Raw genomic sequence first — 18,789 nt, forward strand, 5'->3', positions numbered from 1 at the left:
TACCCAGCACCAAACCTCTGTTCTATCCAAGTATTCCCGGATCTGCCTGGATTCTGTGCTCTCATCTGCGGTAGGGATAGGGATGAGGGTGGGGGTGACCTGTTACCAGACCATTTGAAGTTCTTTGTTCTCATAACTCTCAATATTTGAAGGCTCCACCCCACATCATATCAAACATGTTAACATACATCCTCGGCATATATAACTTTTGCCATAAAACATTTGAATTTTTATAATTGCTTTTGAAAATGTTTGACTACCAGCAACTCCTTTGATTATCATTAGCTGTGATTCCTGGAGAATTTCAGACGTATTTCGAATTACTAGAAAAACAAGGAAATCTAACCTACAACTTTTTTCAAATATAATGAAATGTTTGTGAATTCAAATCTGAACAATTAGGACGGTGGATGTATGTCATCCATAGTATCTCCTGAGTGAAAAGGCCCTGCCCCTCCAGCCTGGGAACTCTCAGTACTTCCTCCCCAGGGTCCCCCTCCCAGCTCAGACCAGAGCTGTGTGTGTGAAACGGACTGTGAATGACCCACTGGCCACAAAGAAAGTCTTAATGACTTGGAATCCAGAATGAAAATTCTACCATGATGTCTGAAACACAACGCACTTTATTGAAGATTGTACAGAACAGAGAATTCCTTTCTTGAAACCAAGATGGGACAAGTGCCAGTCTTGGGAAATCAAAGCACCAGCAGGAAGTGGGGACCAGGGAGGCCCTGCCTACAGGGAGAGGAATGGGCCGGTTGGAACTGTCCCATGAGGCAGTGGGACATTGGCTGGGGTGGGGGCACTTTCAGGGCACAAGCGGTGACATGGCCCAGAACCTGGGCACTGCCTTGTGTGGGTGGATGTTTTTTCAGATTCTGTTTGTTTGTTTAAAGACAGGGTCTCGCTCAGTTGCCCAGGTTGCAGTGCAGTGGTGTCATGCTAGCTCAATGCAGCCTCAAACTCCTGGGCTCAAGTGATCCTCCGGCCTCGGCCTGCCAAAGTGCTGGGATTACAGGCAGAGTCCGGCAGAGGAGGGTTTATTGCCTACTCATCCATCCCAGCAACTTTCGGGCTGCTGCGATGCCAGCCGCCTGGGAATGCGGGGCTCAGGGGCACAGGTCAGAAGCAGCGGAGGGAAGGGGCCCCGCAGGGGTGCGGGGGAGCTCAGAGCGGGGCCTGCCGAGGGCGAAGGAGGCTGGTCCGAGGACGCCTCTGGCGCCGGGTTCAGAATTTGTGGCGGGACCGCCGGCTCTGGGAGGAGTTTTGTGAGATGCTGGCCGCACTGCTGCTGCCGCCGCCGCCACCCCGACTGGCGGTGCAGAAGTCCCGGAACCAGAGAAGCCCCCGCGCCCCGCGGAGCTCCCGCCCAAGTCCCAGCCGCTGCGGCCCCCGCTACCTCCGCAGGCCCCAGCTCCGGCTCCTCCTCCCAGGGTGCAGCCGCCACCGCTGCTGCTGTGGACCATCTCTGCAAAGAGAGTCGGGGTCAGGGAGCCTGGCAGTGTCTGCTCCGCACGCCAGCCCCCCGCCCCCCCCCCCCCGCCCCCACAGTCCCGGGCCGCAGGTCTTCCCCAGGGTGACGCCCCGCGGAGATCCGGCAAGGCGTGGGGAGGACAGGCTTCAGGGAGGGGAGGGGAGGTTGGCTTCTCCAAAACCGCCACCAACAGCTCTTACAGCCTGCAGGCTGGATGGCCCCGCACCAGCGCTGGCACATGGCTTGAGAAACTGCATTCCGAGGCCTCCAGCCCCTTCCCAGAGAAATAACCCAATACTCACCGAGGCTCACGGAACTCTGGTACCTCCCAGACACCCTGTGGGGAAGATCAAACAGTTCGCTCAGTTCCTCCCTCTCCCTAAATGGCCTTCCTTAGGTCAACAGCAAGGACAGCCTTGGTCACCCCACTCCCATTCCCTCCTGATTGATGCAGAGAGTGAGAAATAAGCTGGAGGGGTGCTCAGAAAATCATAAAACACATTGTCCTTTCTCTTGGGTAAGGTTACAGTGTTACTTTTTCCACTGACATCTCCCAAGGAGATACAGACCAGAGGACACAGAACATTTCTGGACCCACCCATCCTCTCCACCTCCTCAGGATACTCTTCATTTAGCAAAGGCCATTTGAACCCACATGGGACAGAGCCCTATACCCATGTGCCAGTGTACGGGAACCGACTCTTCAAAAACTTACAATTAAGGCAGTAATAAAGAAATGGCCTAGAAATAACATTTATGTCTATGACCCTTCATCTTTGCAGACATACACTGTGTAGCTAAAACATAGGACACTACCCCAAGTAAGGCGCTAATGTGTTCATATGGCATACGAAGCACAGCTTTCTTGGTGTGACAGCATCTCCCAGCCCTGAACAAGAGGCTGTGCCTGCCAATGGCCACTGCCACCTCTGACAGCACGCACAGCTCCCACACCTGGCAGCATGCTCAAGCAGGAAAGCCCCAGGCTTCGGGCCTCCTGGGAACCAGAAGGACTCTCACCTGCACTCCTCGCCCTCCAGGAGGGTCCAGTAGGTGGTGATCTCCACGTCCAGGGCCAGCTTGACATTCATCAGCACCTGGTACGTGCAAAGCAGCAAGGCCAGGTCCTCTTTGGCCTGCTGCAGTCCATACTTGATATTCTGAAGCCTGGCATTAGTGTCCTTGAGGGCCACCTCCCAGCACTGCTCTGCATCAGTGATGGTCGTCTGCAGCTTGGCGTTCTTAGTGTGGGGAGCCAGGAGTCCAGTTTAGATTCGAGTGTCATTCACTGACGGCCCATCCTGTGTGCTTGGTGCTTGTCCTGTGTTACCTGATGTTGGATAAGTGAGGAAACCCCAGGCACTGGGGTTAAAGGCTAGACAGCTGGTCAGCAGAGAAGCCTGGGCTTGGATCTAGGTCCTAGCTTACCAGGGAATGGGATTAGAAACACCTGGCTTCAAGGGGCTGTACCAACTCAGGAGGAGCCAGACCCTTCCTGTGCCTCTCTCCTTTTTTATGGGAAATAACTGAGCATCTTCTGAAAATTTCCCTCCTCCAGGAAGTCTTCATGAATTATCAGAGAAACCTTCCCTCTGCCTTAGCCCATCTAGATGTGGGCTTCCTTGGCTACTTCCCCAATTCAGTCTTCAACAGTCAACTTCTTTCTCCAACCACCTAATGATGTCTGTATTCAGTTTCTGTCCCATATCAACTTTCAAGCCCCAAGGAAGCAGAAACTAAATCCACATAACAATCTTAGTTCAGCGCTAGCCCAGCATATCACCCAGGAAATCTTAGTGTACGTGAGTGTGGGGCATGATTTCACTTTGCGTAGGTGCTAGGCCTGAGTGTCATGATGGAAGCATAAGCCCACAGCCCTGGTCATGTTCTTGTCCTCCTCATCCCCATCTGCTTCTCGATGCTCTCGATCTCCACCCACAGCCTCTGGATCATCCTGTTGAGCTCCATGATCTCACTCTTGGTGTTCCTCAGGTCATCCCCATGCCTGCTGGCCATGGTCTGCAGCTCCCCCAGCTGTGTCCAGAAAAGTCACATTTTCAGAAAAGGGGTCTTATAGATCACCTGCTTCAACACCTTCATACCACAAATGGAAAAATCAGAGCACAGGCGTATGCAGACCCAGTGTTCTCTCCCTGCGTCAGAAGTCCTGTCTTCCAGAACAGTAGCTACTGTTTGTTGAGCAGTCACTGTGCACCAGACCCTCTGTTTTATCTCATTCGTCCTCACAACAACTTAATGAGAAAGGCATTATTATCCCCATCTTATACAAAAGGAAAGCTTAGACTCAGATTGCCTGAGTTCCATGACCAAAGTCATCCAGCTATGGAGTGACAGTGTGGGCACTTGAATGCAAACATCCCAGATGATGGAGCCAGCTTCTTTCTTAACCAGCAGAAAATCCAGGGGAAGAGTCAGATGTATATGGACCACCTCTGTCTCATTCAGATTTGGGGAATGGGAGGGAATGTACAGAATTCCCTGGGCCTGTGGAGTTAGACTTTGTCCATCCCCCTCCCTTGGCTGTTCCAGATACTGGCTTCAACACCTCAGTGTGATCAAACCAGAAGCGCACGTAGATGCAGAGCCTTTGTGGAGGAGAAATGGAAGAATTTCTAACACGAAATAACAATAAAGGGGATGCAGCACAAGAAAGATTTAGGTTAAGAATTTGTCAGCCTTGGTGCTATTGACATTTTTGGCACAATAGTTCTTTTTGCAGAGGCTGGCATCCTGTGCATTATAAGATGTTTACAGCATCCCTGGCCTCTACCCACTAGATGCCAGTTAGTACCCCCTCCCCACTTTTAGGTATGACAGTCAAAAATGCCTGCAGATATTTCCAAATGTCCCATGGGGGAAAATCGTACCTTCCCCACCCTCTGTTGAGAAGCACTGGGTTAGAGAAAAGTCAGAGCTTTCTGACTGGGAAGAAAGCTCTCTGTTAGTAAGACCAGACCAGTGGGAAGATGAGGTAACTGCCATATGGAGATGTGGGAAGAATGGCTTGGAGGCAGGGTCTGCTCAACAGGATGATCCAGAGGTTGTGGGTAGAGATCAAGAACATCAAGAAGCAGATGTGGATGAGGAGGACAAGAACATGACCAGGGCTGTGGGCTTATGCTTCCATCATGACACTCAGGCCTAGCACCTACGCAAAGTGAAATCATGCTCCACACTCACGTACACTAAGATTTCCTGGGTGCTATGTTGGACTATCTAGGTAGATTGATGGGGGAGCAAGATTCTCCAAAGCTACATGATGCTGTCACCCGTCTTGGTCTAGCACAATGCCTCGGCCTCAGCCTTGCTCCTCTGGGCAATCTCATCGTACTGGGCACGGACCTTGGCAATGATGTTGCCCAGGTCCAGGCAATGGTGGTTGTCCATGGAAAGAACCACAGACATGTTGCTGGTGTCTGACTGAATCTGGGACAGCTCCCACAGGGCCAAGCAAACGTGCCATCTCCTGAGCAGACCCACACCGGGCTGCCCAGCAGAGCACGGGAAGCCACCAGCTCAGGAGAGGGATGCTCAGGACTGAGGGACCACCACTAGAGGCTTTTCTGGAAGGCAATGGCCACTTCTACAACAGAGGAAAGAAGGTGAGGAGGCAGAGGTTTGAATGCTCCAGGCAGAGAGCAGAACTACCCACAAGGGTGGGCCGGTGTCTCTCTGGTCAGGACAGACAGACCCACAGTCCTGCTGGACTTCTAAATGCCCTCCTCTAGGAGGCAGGGCAGGTGAGTCCCGAGGAATGGCAATGAGGGAGACTTCCATCATTGTAGAGGGCCTTCAGGAAGTTGATCTCACCTGTCATCCTCTCCACCGTGGCCTCCAGCTCCACTTTGGTCATGTGGGCAGCATCAACGTCCTGGGAGATAATTCAGTCACTGTCAAGACTAGACAACCTGTGGCTCTGTCTAGTCCTGCATACTATGGAAAGGGGCAGGAAGAAGGGGCCACGGGGCCCTGCCCCTGGGAGCTCCCACTCAGAGGAAAGGAGACCCCATCCAGGCACAGGCAGCTGCACCCCTAACATTGCTAAACCAAGTACTCTGCAGGCTGGGCTGGTGAACGCACACCAGGGAAGGGCACAAAGAGACTATAACGCGAGAGGAAGAATGAAGTCTGGGGCTGGGATCCTTACCCTGAGACAAGGGGAGAAGAATATGTGAGGAAGGGGATCTGAGGGACAATTTAAATTTGCCACACTCAATGTCTCTTTCTTTAAGTAACTCCTGGGAATGCACTCCTAATAGAAAAAAGAAAGAAATTATTTCTTCCCTTGGTCCATTTTGTAATCACAACTCCAGGCCTAATCAGATCCATAACCCTACATACCCATCAGGAAAGGACTTGGCAAAAGTCTGCTGGGACCTTCACACCCTTCAGCAGGGGTGGGCAGAGAGCCACTGGGGCCTGAACCCTGTCTGGCCTCCTCCCTCTTTCTGGCCCTCACTTGCAGGGCCTACAAGAAGTCCTCAGATCAACAGCACTAAGCTTCTGCCTCCCCTCCACCCTCAAACCACTCAGGTTAGCAGGGCTTTGGGGTTGGAAGCTGGGAAGGGGCCCCTCACCTTCTTCAGGACCACAAAGTCATTCTCTGCAGCTGTGTACTTGTTAATCTCATCTTCATACCTGTGAGAAAAATGTCTCCTGTGGTCTGCCTTCTCTCAGTCATCCCCATGGCCCCAGAGCACATCCCATGAATCACATGGACTCAGGGCTTCTTGTCCTACCAGTTTAGCCCAAGGCCTGCATCTTTCCAATGCATTGCCTTCTGGGTTCAGGTAAGACCCAGTTCATTCTACAGACATTTACTAGCACTTTGTATGTGCCAGGCACCACTTAATAATGATGATGATGATTGGACAGTGAAGTAGATATCCCTTCCTTGTGGGATTCTATTGTGATTGATCCTAGAAGGCTTTCTGGAGAAATTTTTATTTTTTTCAACTATTTATGGTACCGGAGGGAGATGGCTGAGCTGCCAAGAGCTTTCAGGGGAATTTTCTGGTGCCAACTCTGTGTACAGCAAGTACAGTAGCACCATGGGCTCTCCATAGGTACTTAGTGAGCATTCTACAGCAGATGCAGTCTCCAGGAAGATGTTTACAACCCTGGGTACACTGCACTCAGGTGGGAATTAGAGAAAACCACAGAGAAATGTCTCAAGCAGACCTTTGCCCAAGAAAGATCCTAGATGCACCTGAGTCCTGCATTTAAACTTAACCACTAGCTAAAGATGTCTCAAACTTTTATCTGCTAAGAGACATTTCTGCACAAAAGTTCAAGGCTAACCATATAAGCAGGGGAGTAAATATCAATCAACTGGTCATTCAACAAACATTTGCAGAGCACCAAGCACATGTCAGGCCTTATGCTAGACACTCGGGATTCCAAAATCTCAGAAGCCCCCTTTAAGGATAAGGGTTACTACTGAGACCTTGGGCAGCCAAACCCACTTGCTGCGGAGGAGCTGCATTTTCAGCATCACTTTCTGTTTTTCTGCAAACAATTTTTTTTGAGACAGGGTCGAGTGCAGTGGCACGATCTTGGCTCACTGCAACCTCTGCCTCTTGGGCTCAGGTGTTTCTCCCTCCTCAGCCCCCCAAGTAGCTAAGACTATAGGTGTGCACCACCATGCCTGGCTAATTTTTGTAGTTTTTGTAGAGACAGGATCTCACTATGTTGCCCAGGCTGGTCTCAAACTCCTGGACTCAAGCAGTCCACCTGCCTCAGACTCCCGAAGTGCTAGGATTACGGGCATGAACCACCGCACCCAGCCTCTGTAAATAAATTTATCCAGACACTGAGATGTCTGCTGGGAACCAGCTAGGTACCTCTAGAAGGTCACTTAATTTTCAAGAGCTTCACCTCTAAAAAGGTGTGATGTTCCAATGGTAAGACCAACTTCTTCAGCTTCCCCCAGGACACATAGGGAAATGGGACCCTGCAAAGAATCACTACAAGCCCTTTCTGTGAGGCCTCCTATTACCCCAGGGTCACAAAGAGATCTCCACACATCGTACCCCAAGAGTACTGATGACACTCTCAGCAGCTAACCAAGCCCAGACACCACACAGTCACCACTGTCATTGCCATGTTTTCCCTTGCATGGAATATCCAGAACGCAGACACATAGACCATTCATTCAGCCAGGCCCTTGTATGTATACATGCAAACAAGCCTCACATGCCTTCAACATTTGCAGCTCCTCACACTAAAATCTTCCTATGAGAAGCACCTAGGAGGAGGTGCCCCTTCACCCTCATCTCACATCGCAAAGCTGATGGCAGGTCAACTCATCCCTCAAATACAAATTCAGCTTCGGCAGATTAGGCCTCTCTTTCAAAGACGAGCAGCTTGCAAGTCTTCCGAGATGGAGGGGGAGTTCTGTGTTTGAGTTTCAGAAGGCGATGGTTAGGAGACATCAATGATGGCAGCCAGCAGTCTCTGGAGCAGCAGCCTCAGCAGACCCTCTGAGGAGCCGCGGAACGGGGCACACAGAGGGACGGCGCCTCCATCCAGGGAGGGCTGCGGTGTTTTCCTCACCTGCTGCTGTAGTAAGCAGGCCCACCACTGCTGAGATACCACAGAGGGCTTGACATATTGGGTGAACCCACAACTTCCTCAGACTCATAAGGAGAAGAGGGAAGAAAAAGACCAACACAGTTGAGCCAGATTTCCTCACTGTCTAGCTGGCTTGAGATGGGCTCACCTGTAGACGAAGAAGGCAAACGTGGTTGAGAGTCTTGATCTGCTCCCACATCTGGGCCTTTACTTGCCCAAACTTAAGTAAGACTCCACGTGGAGGGGCTGCAGAAGGCTCTGGTTGACAGTCACTTCCTGGATTCCACCCAGAAAGCCACCTAGATCATTGAGGTCACTGAGGTCACCAAAGCTGCCAGGATCACCAAAGCTTCCAGAGCCACCAAAGCCACTAGGGCCACCAAAGCCACCCGCTTCTCTGCAGAAACCCCTGGCTGCTCCTCTGAAGCCTCCAGTTCCTCCACCAAAGCCCCCAGCTCTTCCACCAAAGCTTCCACCCATCCCTCTTCCACCACCTCCAAAACCACTGCTTCCAAATCATCCCCCACCAGACCCCCCAAACCCACCAGCTCCCCTGAACCCACCAGCCCAGGTGCCACCTCCAGCCTCACTGATAGGGATCATCTTCTTCCCCCCAAGGCCATCATGGCACAGGCAGCAGACCCACCTACCACCAGCCCTTCCTGAGCTGGAGGCAAAGGAGGACATGATGGAGCTGATCCAGCTGTGACCCGACACCACGGCTGCACGGCCGCTGAAGGTCTGGCAGTAGGCCCCACCAGAAGACATGCAGGGCTGCTGGCTGTAGCCTATCTGGCGACTCATGGCAGACAGCAAGGTCTTCCAAAGGAAGGGTGGGCTCCAAAGGCTGGAGGAAACTCAGAAGCCTTTTGAAGTTCTGGATGGGGATGGCCCTTATGTACAGCCTGGGAGCTTGGCAGGCTGATGTTGCCAGCCACCTAACTGAAGTATTAGCAGCTTTGGTTTGCCTGGCAGCAAGATGTCGAGTTCAAAACACACAATACACCTTGATAATCCCTCCAAATTTCCAAATGGCTTTGTTTTCCCAGGTTACTCACCCGAAATAACCTTAAATTGGGAGAGGGACCATCCTGCAGGGCTGGACACAACCCCTAATCCCCAAGAGACCTGTGACCCCATGCTGAGAGTGACAGGTCAGCACTTCCCTGCCTCTCGGCCACTCAGCCAGACCAGCCAGCCTCAGGAGGTTCCCAGGGTGGGTGCAGAGCCCCAGTGGGGTCAGGGACCCAGGCAAGGACTCCAAGGAAGAAGGGAGAGGAAGGGAGAGGGCTATGAAGGTGGTGTCATGGTTGACAAGGAGGAAGGTGCAACAGAAGTTCGAGAATGCACAGCAGCTGCCTCTGGGACCTCACCCTTCAGGGAGGAGGTGCACATACGAATGCAAAAAGAGCAAGTTCTCAGCCACAGGGGCACCCAGAACTGGGGTCTAAGGGGCCTTGGAGGGAGAGCTGCAAGGTAGGAGAGAGGAGTCAGTCTGACAAGGACAGGAATGAGCATGGCTGGAGAAGTCAAGGTCACCACCAAGTGTCCTAGGAGAGGGTGAGCAGAGAGAGAGAGGGGCTGAGGCCAGCCTGGGCAGGGTGGAGGGGATGGACCACTTGGTCCAGGCCAGAAAGACCATCAGTTTTTCCTCTTCCAAGCTTGTACAACAAAATGAATCCAGGATTCCCAAGGCCCCCTTCCCTCAGCTCACGTGAGGCACCAACCCCACCACCTAGGAAGCTCAGATCTTCACCAGTAAAATTTAAGAACAACAAGGGCTTCTTCTTAAGGCTGTTAGGGGCATAATATTTGGAAGAAGTTCTGTGTGACATGAAATGTTACTCACTTTTGTAACATTTACCTCTACTTATCTTCGGCAGCAAAGACTACCTTTGATGACACCAATCCTGACAGCACAAACCAAGGCTGGAAAATGAGCCTCTGCAGAGGCCAGCCCCTTTTAAAACGACCCTTGCCTTTTCCTTTTCTAATCTGGCCTCCAATTCCCTCTGATCCATTCTCATAGAAGAACCCTTCCCTCATTGATCTCACCTTCTCCCCTTTGTTCAGGTCTGACTTCCTAACTGCTCAGCACCTCCTTCTTCCCTTGCCAGCTCACTGGAGGGAGGGCAAGTTCAAACCAGTGACCTGCCAAACCTCAGGGCAGCTCCTGTTCCTCTCCACCAAGTCACAAGAGACCCTCAAGTAAAATGGAAGAGAATGAACTGAGTGGAGAAAGAGAGAAGCAAAACACACCATAAATTCACACCAACACACACACACACAAAACAGACTTATCACAGAACCACAGGCACACCCGCAAGGATGCACATGCTCATCACAATTCCCTGCCCAGGGCACTCTCCCCCTTCCAGCCTGTTGTGCCACAGGTAGGCATCATCCTCCTCACCACCTTCAAAACGTTGGTGCCTACTCCATCCCCCAGGGCCCTGATTCTTGCCCAAAGCTCCTTGCTGACCTAAGAAACCAAGATACGGCAGCTGGATCCAAATAGGAGCACAGACTGAGAGAAGACTCAGGTCCCAACTCAACTCAGCCACTAATTCTTCCCTTTGCCAGGCCTCAGTTTCCTCCTCTGCACAATGAGGGCTTCAGACTTGAGTGGAGGATTCACATTGGACCTAGTGAAGCCCCAGGGTTCAAGGGAGGTATGAGTGGGAGAAAGGGGTGCAGTGGGCAGTGTTCTGGTCTCATCACCACTGCCATCCTGACACCTCCACACTGATCTCTTAAACAAAAGACTCTACTGTTTAAAAACAGTTTGGAAACTCCTGGGCCCATTGCCATCTGGGTCACTGCCTGTGCTGATGGTGGGGGTCAGCAACATAACATAAAACCGCTGTCTGCTCACCTGTGGGGCTGATCTTGACTCCAAAATCCAAGTCGTGTTTTGGTTTCCAAGTGTGGTCTATGCTTTTGTCAAGAGAGGCCCCAGGAGCAAATGAGGAAAGGTCTCCCACCATCCTTCTGTCCCCTACTTGCCATTTTTAAATCCTTGCTATTGAAGGGGAACTCTGCAGAACAGTTCACTGGTTTCCATCCCTTGAACGCTGCCAATGACCTGGCCCAGTCTGAATACACAAAGAAGTCGGTTTGCATTTTAACATCAAGAACAAATCCCAAAGAGATTAGGGTGGAAGTTGGGGCTCTAATGAGGACCCATCCCAAATCTCTTTATTAGCAGTGGTAAATCCCACCAATTCCCCACACCTGCAAACTAGAAAAGTCCAGCTATTGTCTTCTGTTGCCTCTTCAAAAAAAATTAGAGTGCACTGCTAGCCAGGGAGCCACCAACCCTAGAATCAGCCCAGATGGGCCTTTCCTGGGGATGAGGACATAGAGGCCCCAGGAGAGACACTGAGCCCTACACTCTCTCCTCTCCATGGCCATGGCTGTGCCTCCCAGGCTGGCACCCGACCGAGGCCCGTCTGCTCTGGGGCAGTGGTGCCCTCACTGGTGGAGTCCAAGGGCAGAGGAACAATCGCACCTGCCTGAGGCAGCCCCAGCTTCTCAGGGAAATGGGGGCCTCAAATGCAGCACCCAGGGCTGAGGCCAGAGCTTAACAGTACATGGCATGGCAGCTGGCAGATGATGCTGGGCTGGGAAGGGAAGGTGGGGAGAGAAGAGTTGGGGCAGAACTGTGTGTACGGGAGGCTTCAAGGGGAGCACATGGATGGGGCCCTGGGGCAGGTTGGGCATGAGCTAGGAGGAGCTCAGCTCTGGTTCCCTGGGCAGACTGTCCCGCTCTGTGCCCTGCAGTCAAAGGGGAATCTGTTCCATAAGAAATTGTTTTTGTTTTGTTTTGTTTAAATGGAGTCTCGCTCTATCATCCAGGCTAGAGGGCAGTGGTGTGATCTCCACTCACTACAACCTCCACCTCCTGGGTTCAAGTGATTCTCTTGCCTCAGCCTCCCGAGTAACTGGGACTACAGGCAGCCGCCACCGTGCCTGACTAATTTTTGTAATTTTGTAGAGACGGGATTTTGCCATGTTGGCCAGGCTAGTCTCAAACTCCTGACCTCAGGTGATCCACCTGCCTTGGCCTCCCAAAGTGCTGGGATTAGAGGTGTGAGCCACTGGGCCTGCCCAGAAACTGTTCTTCAATACCAGGTGAGCTCTGAGCTGAGTCTCACGGAAGAGGGCCAGCCTCATGGCATCTGAAACTTAGGAAAGAAGGTGTTGGGCCAGGCAGCTGCAGCTCGAAACTTGGCCCAGCCCAGAAGGAGAGGGCCGAGGGAGTGAGGCAGCCTCTTCAACATGCCCAGACCTACCCACCCCAGGAGGCCAGCAGAGCAGTGCCAAGGAAAGCACCCTGGACAGAGGCAAGAGCCCCAAGTTCCAGTCTCCAGGCTCCTCTGGGCCTCCTTTTAGCCCATTGTAAAGTAAAGCTGATAAACCTCTGCTCTGCCTGTTGAGCCTCTACTCCTGAGCCCATCGAGGGCCAGAGGAGTGAAGTACAACAAGGGCCTTATGAACTAGAAAGCTGGAGCGCCGTGGGAACTGAGGGATCACAGCGGCAGCAGGGAGTCAGGCCACAGAATGCTGGCCAGGTAGCAGGCTCTAAATGGACACTTACAGACTTTTTCAACCTTCATGGCAACCCTCTACCTCTTTTTTTTACTGATGAGGGAAACTGAGGCTCAGGAGTTAAATAACTTTTCCAGGGGCCTATAGCCAATAAGTGGCAGAGCCAGGCCTGCAGTTCAGTTTCTGTCCCAGCCTGGAGCACATGCTATGGACTGAGACATATACCACTCAGAGCTCTGGAAAGGCTCCTTGTGCAGGCACTGGCAGGATGTTCTGTGTCTATCCCTTCCTTCTGTGTCTGTAAGTTCTCAGGTTACAGAACAAGCCCTGACTCTGAGCAAATGACTTGTATTTGATCATGTTTGCAAAGTGGTGTGGAATTGATAGAAAAGGCACAAACAGGACTCCATGCTTCTCTAAGCATAGTCCTTAGAAGGGCACTTTGCATGGTTTTCCCAGCAAAGGGGATGCTGCCCCAGCTTGCTCCTTCCTCAGCAGGATCAAGGGCGTGATTTTGCAAGCTGACAGGCCAGGAAAGGACCACAGTCTATACCTAAAACCCTTTCCCTTCCACCCTAAACCAACTCATTTACGAACCAACCAAAGTCCCAGCCCCACCATGATGCCTTATATGACCAACCTGGCCCCTGAGCTCTCCTGGCCTCAAGCTCCTGGGACGCTCATTGTCCCTATGGTGTCTATAAGTCAAACAAAAATATCTTACTTCTCCTTAACCAATGTAGAAGCCCTGGAGGGGCAGGCCCCATACCCAGGGCATACACCCACCCAGCTCCCAGTCGGCCTTAAACAATTCAGAAAGCTCTTGGCTCCTAAAAAAGCCAAGCCTTGGACTCATAAGCGTACATGACACTTAATTGCCTCTGGCATTTGTGGAGTGTCTTGAACTTGTTAAAGTCCTTTCATTTATCTGCCCTGACAGACCAATGGGCAAACATGCCACACACAGACACACACCCGCTGTGACTCACAGACAAAATACTTTCATACAATGTGTAGCCCCAAATGAAAATGACAAAAGCATTAAGCATGAAATCAGTTTAAAACTGATGCAGTCAGAAAGTAGAAGCCATCTCAACCTAATCACTGGCTCTGGTTTCTGCCAAGAAGCATGAAAATTGGAGCAGGGATCTAGAGTCAGGCACAATGGGTGCTCCTGCCCTCTGTTCAGAGAATCCAGCAAGGAGTGTCCAGAAGGGTTTCCCCTTGAACTTCATTCTCTCCAAGAGATGCAACATTGACCAGTATCCATTTAGTCATCTCTCCAAACATTTATGCAATCACTCAGCAATGATTCGTGGAGCACTTGCTTGTGTCAGGCAGCAGGTTTTCCAATAGAAGACAACGACACACAAAATACAGTTAATGGTCTGGAGGAGCCTACAGTTTTCTTGAGGAAGTACCAGGCATGTAAGTAACACCTTAGAGCACATTGGAGTCAGCGTTATTGACAGTAGATCAAAGTACTAAGATGTGAGAGGAAGAAAGGCTATTGAAGGCATCACAGAGGAGGTAGTTTTGAGTGCAGTACTGAGGGATGACTAAAGTGGGCCCAGTGGGTGGACAATTCAAAAAGGACACCACTGGTAGAGAGGGGAATCCAATGTGATGTGGTGGGGGAAGTGTTGGTAAGGGATCCCACATGTTCAGGATAGGCGTCATAACGGAGGCGGAGAGATGATGGGGAAGGAGCTGAAGGTGTAGGTTGAAACTGATTGCAAAGGTCTCTCTGCGCTATGCTGCAGATTTGGGACTTTGCTCTGCGGGCAGCTACACATCAGGACCACTGGGCAGCTTTTAAAAATCCAGATCCTCAAGCCCTACTTCTGGTCTCCTAAATCAGAATCAGGGAGCATGGCCTGGGCACCTGGATGTTTTTAAAGCTCCAGTTTGCTTTAATTCTGATGGACTGATTCCCAGAATGTAAGCAACTTTGCTAAAGGAGAAAATGTCCCCATTTTTATAAAAGGCTAGGGGAAGGGTAAGAGAAAGTCACTTGTCTTCACATGAGACATAGAGTTGGATATAATCCAAGGGCTGAACCAAGCACTCAGCTCTAGATATGGGTACAAATGCTGCTGATTGGGAAGCACCACTTGCCGATCAGCAGGGACTCCAAGGGGCAGGGAGCTTTGGAGCACATCATTAAGAACATGAAAAGGCAAACTGCAGACTGGGACAACATTTATATTTGCAACACATATGCCTGAAGGGTCTCAGAAAGATTACGATGAGCCAGGGAAGCCAGACACAAAGGAATACATTCTACATGATTGCATTTCTATGAAGCCCTAAACACAGCAAAACTAACTTATAGTGACATAAAGCAAGCCTCAGCCTGGTGCTGGGGATTGGCAGGGGATTGACTGCAAAGGGGCATGAAGAGTGTTTTGGAAGATATTCTGTATTTTGGTTGTGGCTGGGTCACACAGAGATTTACATTTGTCAAAACTCATGGAACTGTACTCTGAAAATGGGTGCATTGCTACTGTATACAAATTGTGCCTCAATGAAGTTTTTTAAAAGGGGACAGGAAGAGGAGACAGGAAGGACAAGATACTCATGTTCAAGACAGCATGAGCTCTGAGCTGTTCTTGGGAACAGCTGTTCCTGGGAATAGGATTTATATATCCTGCATTTGTGTGTCCCAATATACACTAGACTGTAAGTCCCTTAAGGGGGCATCCATGTTATAGTCATTTCTGTGGCCACCGCCCCCATGGTACATGGACCAGATTGGTGCTAGATGAAATTTGAATAAATGTTTCTCCACATCCTCTCCAGCACCTGTTGTTCCCTGACTTTTTAATGATCGCCATTCTAACTGGTATGAGATGGCATCTCATTGTGGTTTTGATTTGCATGTGCAGCCATAAAAAAGGATGAGTTCATGTCCTTTGTAGGGACACAGATGCAGCTGGAAACCATCATTCTCAGCAAACTATCACAAGAACAGAAAGCCAAACACCGCATGTTCTCACTCATAGGTGGGAATTGAACAATGAGAACACTTGGACACAGGATGGGGAACATCACACACCAGTGCCTGTCTGGGGTGGAGGGAGGGGGGAGGGATAGCGTTAGGAGATATACGTAATGTAAATGATGAGTTAATGGGTGCAGCACACCAACATGGCACATGTATACATATGTAACAAACCTGCACATTGTGCACATGTACCCTAGAACTTAAAGTATAATAAAAAATCAAAAGAAAAAAAAGAAATTTGAATAAATGTATGAGTGAAACTAGAGTGTGCAGACTCACCCGGGAACAATATGCAACATGAAAAGAACAGAACAAGAAAGAAAGAACCGAGGGAAACATATATTTTTTAATATTTTTCATTTTATTTTTAACTATAGAATAATTCCATCATACTGAAAACAATAGAGCAAACACCTGTATGTTCACCAACAAGATTAAGTAGATTGATATGTCTTTTCCTATCTTAAATGAAATGTTATGAAACCCCCAGCGTGAAAGGCCAAACAGTAGAGCATTTAGAAGAAATCAGAGAATATCTCCATGAACTTGAGAGTATAGAGCAGGGTTCTTAAACAGGACACAAAAACACCACACAAAAGAAAAATATGATGAATTAGAAGAAGTAAATTTTGAATAAGTCATTCTGCTTGTCAAGTAGCTTAATTAAGAGAGTGCAAAAACCACCCCCAGTGTGGGAGAAGATATTCATAATTTACATATCTGACAAACGACTCATATCCAGAACATATAAAGAACCGCTATAAATTAATAAGAAAAAGACACGCAACCCCACCAATAGAAAAATGTTCAAAAGACGGGACCAAAGAGGAATCCAAATGGCCAATACACATGTGAAAATGAGCTCTACGTCATTAGCCACTATGGGACATGCAGATTAAAAACAACAAAGATACATAACAGTCCCCACGCAGAAAAGTTAAAATACAAAAGAAAGAAAATAGCTAGTGTTAGTAAGAACTTTCCTGCCTTCCTGGAGCTACTTTGGGAACTGTCTGGAGTATTACTAAAGCTGACCATATGCATACCCTATGAACGGCAACGCCACTGCTAGGTACACACAAAGACACAGAGTGCATACATGATTCCCCAAGGGCCATGTACGAGAATGCTCAGAGCAGCTTTGTTCCTAATAGCCTAAAGCTGGAATTTAGATTCCAACGTCCATCAGTAGTAGAGCAGATAAATAAATAAATCAGGGTTTAGTCACGCAGTGAAATACTAATAAGAATGAATGACCTACAACTTCTTGCAACAATATGGATAAATCTCACTAACTTTATGTTGAGCAAAGAAGCCAGCCACAAGCTGTATGATTCCATCTATATGAAGTACAAGAACATACAAAACTCACTTAAGCTGTTAGAAGTCAGAATAAGGGTTTCCAGGGAATGTGTCGGGGGAGGGACTGGAAGGGAACTCAGGGCAGGGGCTTCTGGGGTGACGGGAATGCCTGATCCTTGATCTGGGTGTTGGTTATGTGGGTGGGTTCAGTTTGAGAAAATTCATCAAGCTGAACACGTGAGCTCTGTGCTCTTTGGGTCTATATATTGTAGTTCAATAAAAGATTTTTAAAACGTTGCAGAACTCCATCATTCAATTTGTGGACAGAAGAAGGGAGGCAACAGAAAGACCTGGGAAGACAGGGCAAGAGAGGAGAGAGAAAACAGGAGAAAGGGGGTGGGTGACAGCATCAGAGGCCTCAAAGAACTAAGAAAATGACCAAAACCAGGCCACCACATGGACACCGAGGAAGCCCCTGGAGACTTTAGTTGGGCCTTCAGTGGAGGGGGTGAGCAGGATCCCAGTGGCAGAGGGCAGGGTGAGTGGGGCATGCTGGTCCAACTTGAGCCTTCTGGCTCCTCCCTAGGAGAAGTGAGAAGAATCACAGAAGCATCGGGAGCCCTGGTGTCCCCTGCCCTGAGTCAAACAGACCAACAACTCCTAGAGATGTCTGCTGCCCTCAGGGGCCGGCAGACACAGACCCTGGAGGCTGCAGAGTGTCCAGGAGAGAGGGCCAGGCCACAGCCCATGTCCCTTCTCTGCACATCTGAGCCAGACTTGAGAAGCAAAGTGACTGGGGGTAGGGGGACATGGGAGCATGCTATGGGCCAAGAGGGTGTGGAAACCCAGAGGCCCTGGACCCCCTATTCCGATGGGGGTGCAAGGACTGGCTCAGCTGGAGGGATTATGGGTTTGAGGGTCTGGCAGTGAGTTAGAAGAGACTGAAGGCCAGGACACCACTGGGCCAGTGCAGGTTTGTGGCACAAAGCCTGCAGTAGCAAAGCGATGCTCAGGTGGCTGTAGGGTGTGCAGGAATGAGACAGGCCGCAGAGCGGGGAGCCGAAGGGGCCTGGGAATGCTCAGCTCATTAGCCAGGGGAGGAATGTCGGAGCAGATCACCAAAATGAAGAGGCCAGATGAGATATCAGAAACCAGGGCAGAGAGCAGGGCTCCAGGAGTGGTAGGTGAGCTGGCTCCTCCTCCACCCTGACAGGTGCCACAGGCTCCTCCTCCCTCACCCCTCTTTGTCTGTGCCTTATGATGCCCTCTGCTCCCAACAGGTTGCTCTCTGAGGACACAGTTTCTTTCTCTTCCCCACTCTTTTCCTTCCCCTGCCTCTCTACCCTACCAACCCTGCAAAGTGACAATCAATAAAACCCACTGACTGTCAAAGAAAATGCAGAGAAACACATAGCAATTTATTAGAGAGGAATGAATGGAGACCTTGCAGAGGGAGAAAGTGAGGGCAAATTGCAAAGCAAGCTGAGGGCAGAAGTGGGAGCAGAGAGGCTGTAACCAGTGAGGTACCTTCTGATAGAGGCTCCGCACACACAGGAGGGGAAAGAAGATCTGTCCTGAGCCTGAGGTGTCTGGGGCCTAGGAACTGAGGAACCCAATGATGCAGACAGAGTACTAAGCAGGTGGGAGCTGGGATGGCTGGGGCATCTGCTGAAGTGGGGAGGCACCAGCTCAGAATTTGGTGTAGGCATGCTGGCTGCTACTGGTGGTGTTCTGGATGATCCTGGCTGAGGAAAAGGAGGCACCGCTGGCTCCCCAGTGCTGGCCCCAGGGACTTATCTGCTGGTAGACTGGATGCTCAGGCCCCCACCTACACTCTGACCCTGGCCACACTCTGGCTTCC

At 50.3% G+C, this 18,789-nt stretch overlaps 1 protein-coding gene across 1 annotated transcript; it reads right to left on the reverse strand.

Annotated features, from left to right (window-relative positions):
- Positions 1–1,109: 1,109 nt before the first annotated feature.
- On the reverse strand, positions 1,110–7,522 carry LOC112634218 (keratin, type II cytoskeletal 2 oral-like). The gene is made up of 8 exons (XM_025401407.1): positions 7,494–7,522; positions 6,073–6,133; positions 5,275–5,366; positions 4,785–4,937; positions 3,385–3,524; positions 2,495–2,717; positions 1,777–1,811; positions 1,110–1,618 (listed from the first exon to the last, which is right to left on the reverse strand). Exons 1-8 carry the CDS (start codon positions 7,520–7,522, stop codon positions 1,110–1,112), a joined length of 1,242 nt encoding a protein of 413 aa, XP_025257192.1.
- Between the last annotated feature and the right edge of the window lie 11,267 nt (positions 7,523–18,789).

The sequence above is a fragment of the Theropithecus gelada genome, chromosome 11 (assembly GCF_003255815.1).
Source record: "Theropithecus gelada isolate Dixy chromosome 11, Tgel_1.0, whole genome shotgun sequence".
In the NCBI taxonomy this organism is placed as follows: domain Eukaryota; kingdom Metazoa; phylum Chordata; class Mammalia; order Primates; family Cercopithecidae; genus Theropithecus; species Theropithecus gelada.